Here is a 12,681-nt window from a genome sequence, read left to right as displayed (position 1 = left end):
ACTGTAAGGGGCATCAGGTAGAATTACTCAATTACACACTTACATGCGGGCAAGTTCCATTGCACTCAGCGAGGCTTACTTCCGAGTAAGCATCTCCTACTCCATGAAGACACATCTTGAGCATAGTTAAGCAAAATATAGTTGTTTTGAAAAGGAGCTATGTTACCAAAAACCAACCACCAACCACTGTCAGAATTACAAAGTAGTTATTTTGGAGTGGGAGTTGACGTGACAGGCATTCAAAAGGAAAGAAATAACATGCTGGTTGAGTCGCTCTTGCAAAAGTCGCCACTTCCAGTACAGAACTGGGATTGCAGGAATGTCATCTTGCCTGTGGATAACTGCAGCTCGAATACTGTGTCCCAGTTCGCTAGATATCTCTGCAACTGCTCCGTGTAATGAGACAACATAGGATCTAAAAAACAGAGATTTTGAAAATCCAGAATTCGAAGGTGTATCCAGCTCTGAAAATCAACCAGCAAACCATCGTTTGCTCATAAACCTTTTCTCTAGCTGTTAAATAAAGGGCATAGTGTTGACTCGTGTAGTCGATGCTCTGTGTGTAATAAATAGCCATTAGACAGTCATTAAACGAAGCAGCCCTTTTTCATAATTTTTCACACACTCTCAAATGGATCACTTTTGAACAGCATGCAGATCTGCTTCGTTTTACAGTGAAACACACATTTGTGATTTAAATAAAACGACATGCAACTCCAGAAGCACGGCCATTAATATTGTATACGAATTCCAATCTTCAAAGTTGAGTCACCGAGTAGCAGAAAGAAGGCGAAGGCAAAATGTTCTCCTAGTGGCCGGTTAGCTCAGTTGGTTAGAGCGTGGTGCTAATAACGCCAAGGTCGCGGGTTCGATCCCCGTACGGGCCACGAGGAAGCCTTTTGCTTTTCAATAAAATGTTGGTCCGCCACAAAACAAAACAAACAAATGCTTCGTTCCCGTAAAATGTCGCTTAGAAAAAAAGCAAATTTGTTCATTTTGCAAAGAGCATAAAAGGCGATGGTTATGCGGTGTTGAAAAACTATTTTCTTTTTAAGTTTACGATTTTTAGGGAAAAAATGATTGACTTCAAAATAAATGTATCCGAACAGCAACAAAAACAGAAAGCTGTGGTTAAGTAAAAACCACCCGGGCTTCATCGTGCGGAAGGGCTGTGCCCATTTCTGTACAGGCATTTCGAACAGATCGCTATGGAGACAAATAAAGCCAGAATACTCATGTTTTGTCAATCTATTTAATCTGCTCGGCATTTAGAACCTCGACTTTGGCAATACCTTCCATTTTAATAATAATAATAATAATAATGATGATGATGATGATGAATTTAAAGCTTCCCCTTTGGATAATGCAAACAAAGCACGGCCTCTCCGGGCATAATTAACCTGCGATTTTATTTATTCCTATCTGCCCGAAATCCAGAATGTGCCCACCGAGTTCGCGTCAAGGAGATGAGCAAGCGGAAGAGGGGTTCGAAGAGGAAGAACTAGGACTCCAGGGAAGCGACTAAACGCTTTTGAAGCTAATTTGACCCCGCTCGGCTCCCACCGCGACGCTCTAACTCTTGCTCCTCCTCCCCACTCCACCCCTTCGCTGTCGTCACGTTCCGCAATCAGCCGAGCCCGATTCCTATTGGTCCGGCGCTGTTTGTTCCTCCTGCGCGCGGTAGGGGCGGGGCTTAGGGAGACTTCCAACCGTCTCCCCTGACAGCAGGTACTCGCTAAGATGGCGGCCTCTGAGGCGAGCGGGCCTGTGGACCCGGACTCGTTGCTCGGCCTACAGCAGCCGGGCGAGACCTTACCCCTTGGGAAGCAAACGGGGAGGCCCGTCTCCGGGAGGCCCGCGGGCCCCCGTATCGCCGGGGCTGCGGCATCGCCTCAAGGGCGGGAAGCCTTTTCTCCTGTAGCCCAGGACGACGGCCGCGCGGCTTCTCATCCCCACTTCCCGGCTCGGGGCTTCTGCTCAGCGACTTCCGCCTCGGCTTCGGCGGCCCCGCCGGTGTCCAGTATCCCGCACGACGCGGCGCAGCGGCTGCAGAAGGTGCCCCGTGTCCCCGCCAGGCTCCTGCCGCCCAAGGTATAAGAAATAAGCCTGTGGGGTTTAAGTGGGGTTTTTTCGTGAGGGGTGAGGGGAATCGCTGATGCTTAAGTCGTTGTTGTTGTTGTTGTTGTTGTTTAGTCGTTTAGTCGTGTCCGACTCTTCGTGACCCAATGGTCCAGAGCACGCCAGGCACTCCTCTCTTCCACTGCCTCCCGCAGTTTGGTCAAACTCATGTTTGTAGCTTCGAGAACGCTATCCAACCATCTCGTCCTCTGTCATCCCCTTCTCCTTGTGCCCTCAATCTTTCCCAACATCAAGGTCTTTTCCAGGGAGTCTTCTCTTCTCATGAGGTGGCCAAAGTATTGGAGCCTCAGCTTCACGATCTGTCCTTCCAGTGAGCACTCAGGGCTGATTTCCTTCAGAATGGATGGGTTTGATCTTCTTGCAGTCCATGGGACTCTCAAGAGTCTCCTCCAGCACCATAATTCAAAAGCATCAATTATTCGGTGATCAGCCTTCTTTATGGTCCAGCTCTCACTTCCATATATCACTACTGGGAAAACCATGGCTTTAACTATATGGACCTTAAGTCGTAGAATGGCTAAATTGCTGCTTGCGGGGCGGAGGGCTGTTGCTATTTATTTATTTAATAAATTTATATACCGCTTTTAATCTGAAGATCCCAGAGCGGCTTACAACATAAAAACACAAAATACGTATTATTATTTTTATGTTGTAAGCCGCTCTGGGATCTTTGGCTGTAGGGTGGTATATAACTATAATAATAATAAATTAATATAGGGTCACCAAAGTGCTGCTTTACATGGGTGCAAATGGTTTAGTGTCCTCTGAATGACAGTGAAAGCACTGGAAACTTAAGGTGTCTTGGGAGGAAAAGAAATTCTGGATCTCCTGTATACAAAGCAGGCACGCCTTTGAAGCAGTAGATTTACCAGAGAGCAAGGTAAGCAGTGCTTACCCATCACAACCTCGCCTGGGGTGGAGCTTCCCCAAAGTTGTGAACTTCTTTGGGGAACATCACCAAAACTTGCTTAGCTCCGACACCCTCCAGCCCCCCCATCATGCCCAGGACACCCTGCCCCCCCCTGCCCTCCTCCACTACTGCTTTCTGCCCATTCTAAAGTTGCACAAGCATCTGCTCCCTCTGCTGAACTGAGGGGTGTACCATAAAGAAATGAAAGGAGATTCCCAACTTTCACAAATCCCGTCAATTAATTTCCCATGGATGAGACACCTACTGACCACGCCAGACTTTTACCCAGCAATCTGCTTAACAATAGCAGGTCAGTTAGCAGTTAAAACCACATGATTTCTCCCCTTTCTGCCCTTGATCTCCTTCAGGTCACTATTAAAAATTTACTCCACTCCCCATAAAACCTTAACTTTAATCCTTACAATGATATGACAAGTAGATAAACGTGTATAATAGTAGTTTCAGGAGTATGCAAGCTAGAGTATATATATTTTTTAAAAAGGGTCAATTGTGCTACAATTTCTGACCAATCTTGACATGGATAAAAGGAGACTTTTAAAAACTAGTGTGTGGTGATCTAGATCAGTTTCATTTTCAAGAATGTATAGGAAACCTTATATGACTTTGTGCTTAAACAAGCTTTATTTTTTCTTACAGCCATTGGAAACCATCTGTGTCCAAGTACAGCCAGAACAGAAAAAAGAGAAAGAAAGATCAGAGCGGTCTCATGCAGCAATTCAAAGATCAAAAAATGTAACTCTGAATCAGCCACTTGAGAAAAATTCCAGGATTGTAGCGCTCAGTGTTATTAACCCACATGTTGCTACAGTGCCTAGACCACAGCAATTTTTGTTATATAAATCTTCTGAACCTACCCTTCAGCTGCTTCTGCAGAAACCTTTACATCCTCTTGGACAAGTTTCCTCAGGCAAGATAACACATGAAGTACTCAATGGCCTTGCTGTCAAGGGACAGGAAAACATATCTGTTGCATTAGCTGCTTCAGATTCTGCAAATGTTACTCGCACCCCATCTTGTTCAGCAAATTCACTCACAAACCATGAGAAGAAATACAAATACAGAGTTAAAAAATCTCTAAAAGTGAAAACTCGTTCTGGGCGGATTTCAAGGCCTCCCAAATATAAAGCTAAGGATTACAAATTCATTAAAACTAAAGACTTGGCTGACTGTCACCAGTCTGATTCTGATGACTATGCTGAGCTAAGTCTAGAAGATGATGAAGGAAGCGGCAAGGAGAAGGAAGTGTGCTCATTATTTGGACCCTTGAACTATGACCTGAAGCCAAAATTGTTTAAATGTCAAAGCTGTGAAAAATCCTACATAGGAAAAGGAGGATTAGCACGGCATTATAAACTTAATCCAGCTCATAGGCAGGAAGAATCTTCACAATCTTCTCCTATAAATAGAGAGTTGCTGGAGTGTACTGGGCAGACAAGTTGTGAAAGTGTACATCAGACGCTTTCACCACCACCAATTAGTGCCCCTTTAATAAATGAAATTGGATCAGCTGTAGACTTGAAAAATAATCTTCCTATAGAGAATAAGCAACAGGTAAGAGAAATATATATTTATTTCTATTTCAAATTATCCAGGGAATGGTCAGCTCATGCCCTCTGCCTTTCCAGAGCAAGCTGGATCTCCCTTTGCCACTTATCTAAATCCAGTTCATGGCTACAGGAATCTATACAATAGGCTTCACTGAATGGCATTGCTGGAATATTTTAAACAACTGCACTATTGACGCTTCTAATTCTAAAAGCTAGTAGCTCATTAAAGTTAGGAGAAAAACAGACGTATGCCATTCTTATCCCTGCAATATGAAGAGGGAATTAGTCTGGGATAGAGGCTGCTGGTAACATTTAAGTATTTAATGGACAATCTATTCTAAAGGCAATTTCTAATCAATGTAATGGGGAAGCATATCATACAAAAACTCATTTTCATGAATGGCATTTATCATATGAAAGCAATACAGTGCTGTATTGATACATGCATGTCTTAAAAGATCTTTAAATACTGTGAATTAGTGGTCATGATTACTGGATAGATAAGGTAACTGGTGTAAAAGTGTTGCTAGTAGTCTCATTGCCTTCCTCCTTCTGAATTGCAAGATTCATTTTGAAGCTTCCTTGCAAGTAGCAAGCAAATGAAAACTGCTTACCAGCTGCAGTAATTCCAGAGACACCATTGTTTTGCCTTGTTGCTCTATCAGTGCTTCTTACCATGTCAAAAAGTAGGTAGTCCTTGTTTCTGGAAGTAGACAGGGTTGTGTGAAAATAAATCCTAAAACAGCAAAGTTAGCAGCACATGCAAACCATAATGATGTGACATCGCGGTGCATTAAAGGTAGGAGAAAAGGAATTTGCAATCTTCCTTGTCTTAAAGTGACATGTGGGAAGTATATGTGTCTTTTAACTCAGCTTTATAGGATAATGTTAGTATAATGATTCCAAACTGAAAAATTAATACATAAAGTCAAAACTGTTTAAAGCATTCTTATGAACATTTTTTAAAGTCTTCTACATCTACAGAAGATGGAAAGTTAATAGAAGATCAAAACACCGATTTATTGTATTTGGGTCCTGGAAGACCCCGACAACCAAGAAGGTGTGGCCGACCAAAGTCAGCTGAAAGATCAAGGTATTCTGGAAGATATAGCAGACGCAGTCAGTTCTCTTCAAAGTGTCTTAATAATATGTCAGCAGAGCACCACAGTATATTTAGAAGGAAAGCTAGGCTAAAAGAGGTATGGCTCCTTTTCACAATTGTTCGTGCTCGCTTGTCTAGTGATAGTTTCTCCATTAGGCTACAGTGCTCACAATACAATCTTAAGCATGTTTACTGAGAATTGGGTCTCAATGTGCTCAGTGGGATTTACACCTTGGTAAAAATACTTAGGATTGTGAACCTAGAGAGGCCTGGACATTTCCCCACTTCTGAACTATCTGGCCCTCTGGATTCACACCAATCCATCTCCTCACCCTCCTTGAGTGACTTTGCCTACCTGGAATGTGTTGTACCTTAATAGTACCTTACTTACTTGAATGGAGAGATATGTGTGTGCATGTGTGTTGAAACCTATGACTTTTGTGTAGTTGGAAAGAGATCCTACAGTACAAAGTAAAAAATCTTAACCACTTTTGCCAGCCGCCCTTGCCACCGTTGGTGCATGGCTTCAAGAACGTTGCTCATGAGGAAATGCTGCTCCAGGATTGGCAAAGGTTCCCCATCCCTTAGTTAGACTCATCCATTCAAAATGTTTTGATAACTTGAAATGGTGTCTCAGTTGGGCAACACACATTCCTGAAATTATTTTTGTTATAAGTATAAAATGGGGAGATGGCTGGTGCTATAAGAACTATCCTTTTCTCTTCAAGCAGGAGGAAATGTTTCTAAGGGTGCCTGCTGCTTCATCTAAGAGGAAGCATGCCTTTCTCATCAAAGCTATTTATACAAATGTGACCATTTATGCAGATTCAACCATTTAAAACTCCTACAACTTATTTAGTTATCTGGTGAAAGACTTACTATTTTTTCTTTCAGAATCTGCCAGCGAAGATTCTACTTGGTAGCTAGCCTTTCACGTAGTAAATGAGGCTTTGGAAAGGCTCTCTTGAAAACTTGGATAAAGTGTCTGCCCATGGCAAAATAATCCAATTGTGTGTGCTTCACACAAGTTGTACAGGTTTTCTGCATTAGTTTTGATCATCTCCATGCAGGAAGAATGTTGTGTGAGGTGGCCCCTAGATATAACTGCTGGGATTTATTCTGGCAATGACTCTAGGAACTGTCTCCTAACATTGACACTTCTCAGTGATTTATCTGTTTTCTATAATAAATTGCTCAGATATCATGCATTTTTCTTTGTTCATTTCCATGTATTTAGACTTGGCGTTTTAGCGATTTGACTTTATGGCTTCTCTAAAGAAATTATTATGGTCTTTAATAGCTGATTCAGCAATGTGCCAATGAAGATTTTATGGAGCTGGCTCTTCCACGCTTTACAACACTTGTTACTGTATCTGAATTCCTATTGATGAAGGTAAGATACATCTTGCAAACTTAGTATTTATTATTCATTTATTTTGTGCATTTTACACTATCTGCAAATGTGGATTTAATTTCCTATAGTCAAACTCTTTAAACTTGAGTCTCTCATGCGGGTATGAACAAAAATTGGATGAAACCAGATTAACCAGGAGGAGTACAAGGAATTACGTGGTGGAAGATTGAAGAAGTGGGACACATCACTTTCCCTGCCCTATTTGAAGTTATAGTTTAGGGGAAAGTCAACAATTTTATTTCACTCTTTATGGAAATATAGATTAGTACAGTAAATTATTCCAGTGAGATATTTTTCTCGTAACGGGTAGATAGGAGTTATGGTTCTTAACATAATCTTCCTGGACATTGAACCACAGCCTCTGTTGTTTAGTTTTCTTAACTCCACAGTCCCTACTTCTCCAGACACTGTTTGACATAAGATCAATTTTGTGGGAGCCAGGAAGTCATGAAAAAGACTTGTAGCACCACCTGGTGCCTCGCTGACCTCAGTGACCTGCATGTCCGTGCCTTGCAGTGTATTAAGTGCATAGCCTTATATGAAGTTATGTTTCCCCTCTGGGCAGTATAACCCTATATGGCGATGGGTGGGTTTAAGCCATGACCGGATGTAGGTAATGTGAGACTTTGGCAAATGGCCATGCGAGAGGAGAGAACAAAGGATAATAAAAGTTACGGCAGAGAAGAGAAGTTCGAAAGGAGCTGCTCATACCATCCTGAAAATATTGCTGGCTCTCTGTGTCTTTATTTTATGCTAAACTGCGCCATTTGTGACGGCTGGCTCCGTCACAATTTAAGCCAACGGCAACCAGATGGACTGACAGCTCTGATCCAAACCAATGTGGTCAAGATAGGGGACTTGCTGGAGAGGTTCAAATAGTGCTTTCTGCCTTTAATCGCCTGTTACTTGTTTGCATTATAATAGGCTTGTATTATACTTATAGCACTTGATTGTGAATTTGCTCATATTCATGTAGCTTTTGTTACTAAACAGGTAGAGAAAAATTATCCAACCAAAGCACTTTTTCCAGAAGTATACCGGGAATTTGAAGAGCTGCACACTATAGTAAAGAAAATGTGCCAAAACTATCTGAGTACTCCTGAATCAAAAAACCCAAAGGTATGTTGGGTAGTTCCGTGTGTGGCTGTGAATCAAGATCCAGTAGCTAAACTGAGTGCAGCAGGTGAAACTGAACACATTTTCTTTAAAAGGAGGAGTGTGAAGATAAATAGCAAATACTCAAGATAAGCAGAAATTAAGTACATCTTATTTTATATTTGCGCTTCTATCTTTTGCTTTTAGGCCTACTTGCTAAGATCAAATATAGTACCTTGGAGTAAAAAACTATCACCACAATAGTTAAATAATTTTCCGCTAAAGCAGCTTTTAGGGACGCAGGTGGCGCTGTGGGTTAAACCACAGAGCCTAGGACCTGCCTATCAGAAGGTTGGCGGTTCGAATCCCTGTGACGGGGTGAGCTCCCGTTGCTCGTTCCCTGCTCCTGCCAACCTAGCAGTTCGAAAGCACGTCAAAGTGCAAGTAGATAAATAGGTACCGCTCCGGCGGGAAGGTAAACGGCGTTTCTGTGCGCTGCTCTGGTTTGCCAGAAGCGGCTTAGTCATGCTGGCCACGTGTACGCTGTACGCCGGCTCCCTCGGCCAATAAAGCGGGATGAGCGCCGCAACCCCAGAGTCGGTCGCGACTGGATCTAATGGTCAGGGTTCCCCTTTACCTTTAAAGCAGCTTTATTTACAAACACGATACTCAAAATATTAACAAAGAAGACTTGCTAAGGTCTAATAAAACCATCCTCGAAATAATGAAAGCAGGTAGCTGCCCTGCTGACTTACCGCCTGTAAATAATAATTTTGAAATAATGAAATTTACTGTGAATAAATTGTGTATTACTGGTCTAGGACAAAAATATTGTGTCTCGTCTTTCATAGGTGGCTGAATCTCTAGGAATTATAGGCAGTGATCTTGAAATGCAAATGGTTCAAACAATAGAATCTTCACCCAAGTGTATTAAAATTGCTGATGCATCTGTATGTACAGAGATTCTGGGACAGAAACGAGCAACTGAGGTATAAAATAGGTGAATTCTGCCACATCAATAACACTGTACAAACCTTGTAGCATATTTAACTTTTCTTGTGCTTTTTTGCTTGTATATGTCTTGCTGAAAATAAGCTGTTGCATATTTCATCTTCTATACAAAATTTTTCTTTATATAATAAAGCAAACCATACTTTTTGGCATAAGTTTATTCACTTGGATTCTTGTGTGGCACAAAGTGCTGCCAAATGAACAGAGCTTTTTAAAATATTGGAATAATTTTTAAAAGTTGATGTTTGATGAATATGCTGGTAAGTTTATTTTCTCTCTCAACAGGGTTCAGATGAAATGTTGCCATTTGCAAAAAAGATCAGAGCTGAAAATTTGTTAGAAAGTGTAACTATCAGTTCAAGTCAAGGTGAAATAAAGGAAAGAAGTCCTGCATATGAAGGTAGTGGTATGTGAATTCTAATATCTCCATTCTCTCCTGAAGATAAAATTACGTGCAAATAGCTAGGAAGCTGAAAGCGTACAATGACCCTTTAAACTGTAGTGGTATAAGTCTAAACATAATGTTAAGTAGGGAGAGAGAGAAAGGAAACTTAGCTAAAAATTTGCTGTATCCTTCACACTTGCATTCTCCTTTCTTGCCAAGCTACTTAATGCATAGGTTTTCCAAAAGTTGTTTGTTTTTTCTTTATTGGTGATTTGAATCCAGATTTCACCAAATGAATGTCAATACTGCTGTTTTAGAAACACAAGCTTAAAGCCCCATTGGGCATAGAAAACTAACTATATCTTTGTTTAACTCTCAACCTATATTGGAAGGAAATGTGATATAATGCAATTATTTATTATTAGTAAATACTCTACCACCTGGCTACTTTCAGGGATAAATGTTAACACTGCCAAGCAGATTTTTAAAAAAAATCTGTTGCCAAAGTAGAAGCTGATTGTTTATTCTATCATACTACTTAATGCTTAGGGACGCGGGTGGCGCTGTGGGCTAAAGCCTCAGCGCCTAGGGCTTGCCGATCGAAAGGTCGGCGGTTCGAATCCCCGCGGCGGGGTGCGCTCCCGCTGCTCGGTCCCAGCGCCTGCCCACCTAGCAGTTCGAAAGCACCCCCGGGGGCAAGTAGATAAATAGGTACCGCTTACCAGCGGGAAGGTAAACGGCGTTCCGTGTGCGGCTCTGGCTCGCCAGAGCAGCGTTGTCACGCTGGCCACGTGACCCGGAAGTGTCTTCGGACAGCGCTGGCCCCCGGCCAATAGATGTGAGATGGGCGCACAAACCCCAGAGTCTGTCAAGACTGGCCCGTTCGGGCAGGGGTACCTTTACCTTTACCTTTACTTAATGCTTAATATTATACTTAAACAGCTTAATTTTTAATATGGGTAGCATATACCACAATCGGGTGGTATATAATTTTTATGAAATAAATAGTTTATAAAACACTTTCCTTTTTGTCTGTTTTGAAAAGCATGCATGTAAACTGAAGTTTTGTGTTTTTTAACTTGATTTTTTTTAGGTTTCCCCCCAGAACAGAACTGCGGAGCAAACATTTGCACCGGAAATACATTACACCAAAAGGAGCGCCACAAATCACTTGAACTAGAAGCTTCAAATGAGATTGCAGATACAGATCAGTTCCTGCAAGGGAAGGCTGAGATCTTACAACCTTCAATTGTATCAGGGTTGGATTGTTCAGGCTATCTATTCTCACGGAGTGAAAGGTTGCCACTTGCCAGTTCAGAAAGTTCACAAGAAAAGATGGTGGCAGCGTACTTGGGTAATGCAGCAAGCGGACTAAGTGTGTTTGAGATTTGTAACTCCACAGCATCAAAAAAAGCTAATCAAAATCCTTCCTTGTTAGTGCATGAAGAAAGCAATCATAATGAAAAATATCAAGAATCTCAGGAAGAAGCGAGGATTTTGTCATTAATAGATTGTGAACATCCTACGGTATCTGATTAAGCAAAATCTTCCCAAATTAGTAACATGGCAGTAGCTAATCCACTTGGGTCTCAATGAGATAGCGTTTCTATATTATCTTAGAAAACTCATTGACAATTGATTAAAAAGATGACTGGATGAGCTAGAAACTTCTCTAGGGATATGAAATAGTTCAGGCTTTGCCTCATCCTGGTGCTGCTGTCTTTTTCAACCAGTGTTGTAGCCAAATTGATGATCCTGCGATGCACTTACACATTCAAGTTCTTTGGAAAGTACAGAGGCTCTTTTAACAACATTATTCACACAGAGAACTTGCTCAGAGTAAAGCCATTATGAAAATATATGGGTGGTTTTTTTAAAAAAACAATTTCTTAAAATGTGTATTTTTGTTATTAAATCTTAATTTTCTGCTGCTTGTGACCTTTGTGCAATTACAACTAACATGACTGAAGAGTAACTAGAATTCCAAGTAAACTGCACTGTTTACCAAACTGATCTGTTTTTTGGACACAACTTATTACCAAAATTACGCTGCTTTTTGACTAAACGGTAAGATCAAGAACCAGCTCATTGGTAAGAATCTTTTTATAAAATTGAGAATCTGTGCAAACAAAGGTAATGGCATTCAGTGCTGGATATCAAACTGTAACTGATGGTTTATCTAGTTCAAATTAAAGGTACTACATATACTATCCTTGACACCTTGGGTGTGTCAGGTCATTTTGGTGTTTTGAACACAGGAGCTGCTCTAAAGCTGCTAAGCATAGAGAGATTGTATTGCAGTCAGTTACGAAGTGAAAGCTTCAGTCTGGTAAGTAGGTCACTTTCATATTTAGATATTATTATCTGGAAGAGTGGGCCTTCATGTCCCAGAGATGAATCCAATCCCCCAGCATACAGACTTCAGTGACAGACCTTAACGAGGCTGTTCAGATTTAGATAATTTCCCAGAGTAGCGGCAATTCTAAAAAGCATATGCCTCTAGGCACAACCTGAGCTGAAATGGTAATGTAGCATTTGCCTAATGTTAACAATTTTCTGTTCACTAACGTAGAAATGCAAAAAGTGCCTAATAGCCATTGGTGCCTGAAAAAAATGGGCCTGGCAGCTAGGATGCTGAGAAGGGCAGGAGGCTGTTAGTGCTTTGCCCCTTGTATATGTTTCCTGAAATCCCCAGTGCTTTCTGTGCTGTCGTGGCCTAGCAACAGAGGCAAGGATGGGCCTTTATGGGATTTACATATCGGCCTCGTAATCCAAGGCATGTGTTAACTTTTCTCATAGCCCTGGTGAAAGATCCAGCTACAGTCATATTTAGATTATAAATGAGGAGAGAGTGCTGGTGCACTCAGGTACTGCTAGCAGGCTTTCCACCGGCATATAGTTGGCCATTGAGAACAGTATGCTTGACTAGATAGACCATTGACCTACTCTAGCAGGCTCCTCTTACACTCATGGTGTGAAAGTTCAGACTTTAAAACAAAAGAAAAAGGAGTTCCACTGGATATTGAAATATGTGAAAGCAGATTTTTAGAGACCCTA

At 41.5% G+C, this 12,681-nt stretch overlaps 2 protein-coding genes across 2 annotated transcripts in view; one reads left to right on the top strand and one right to left on the bottom strand.

Annotated features, from left to right (window-relative positions):
* LOC309530761 (uncharacterized protein) overlaps positions 1 to 9,080 on the bottom strand; it is a 146,218-nt gene extending 137,138 nt beyond the window's left edge. Inside the window, exon 1 of the transcript XR_014218879.1 lies at positions 8,866 to 9,080. The gene's annotated coding sequence lies outside the window, so the exon portion shown is untranslated. The remainder of the gene's footprint in view (positions 1 to 8,865) is intronic.
* Positions 1,703 to 11,841, top strand: ZNF839 (zinc finger protein 839). The gene is made up of 8 exons (XM_082220298.1): positions 1,703 to 2,091; positions 3,707 to 4,621; positions 5,586 to 5,816; positions 7,020 to 7,112; positions 8,127 to 8,252; positions 9,080 to 9,217; positions 9,525 to 9,645; positions 10,718 to 11,841. The coding sequence occupies exons 1-8, from the start codon at positions 1,741 to 1,743 to the stop codon at positions 11,161 to 11,163; spliced, it is 2,421 nt and encodes an 806-aa protein (XP_082076424.1). The 5' UTR covers positions 1,703 to 1,740; the 3' UTR covers positions 11,164 to 11,841.
* Positions 11,842 to 12,681: the final 840 nt, after the last annotated feature.

This window comes from Podarcis vaucheri, assembly GCF_965113315.1.
Source record: "Podarcis vaucheri genome assembly, chromosome: 1".
In the NCBI taxonomy this organism is placed as follows: domain Eukaryota; kingdom Metazoa; phylum Chordata; class Lepidosauria; order Squamata; family Lacertidae; genus Podarcis; species Podarcis vaucheri.
The sequence above is the reverse complement of the archived record's forward strand: the minus strand, read 5'-3'. Positions and strand labels throughout refer to the sequence as shown.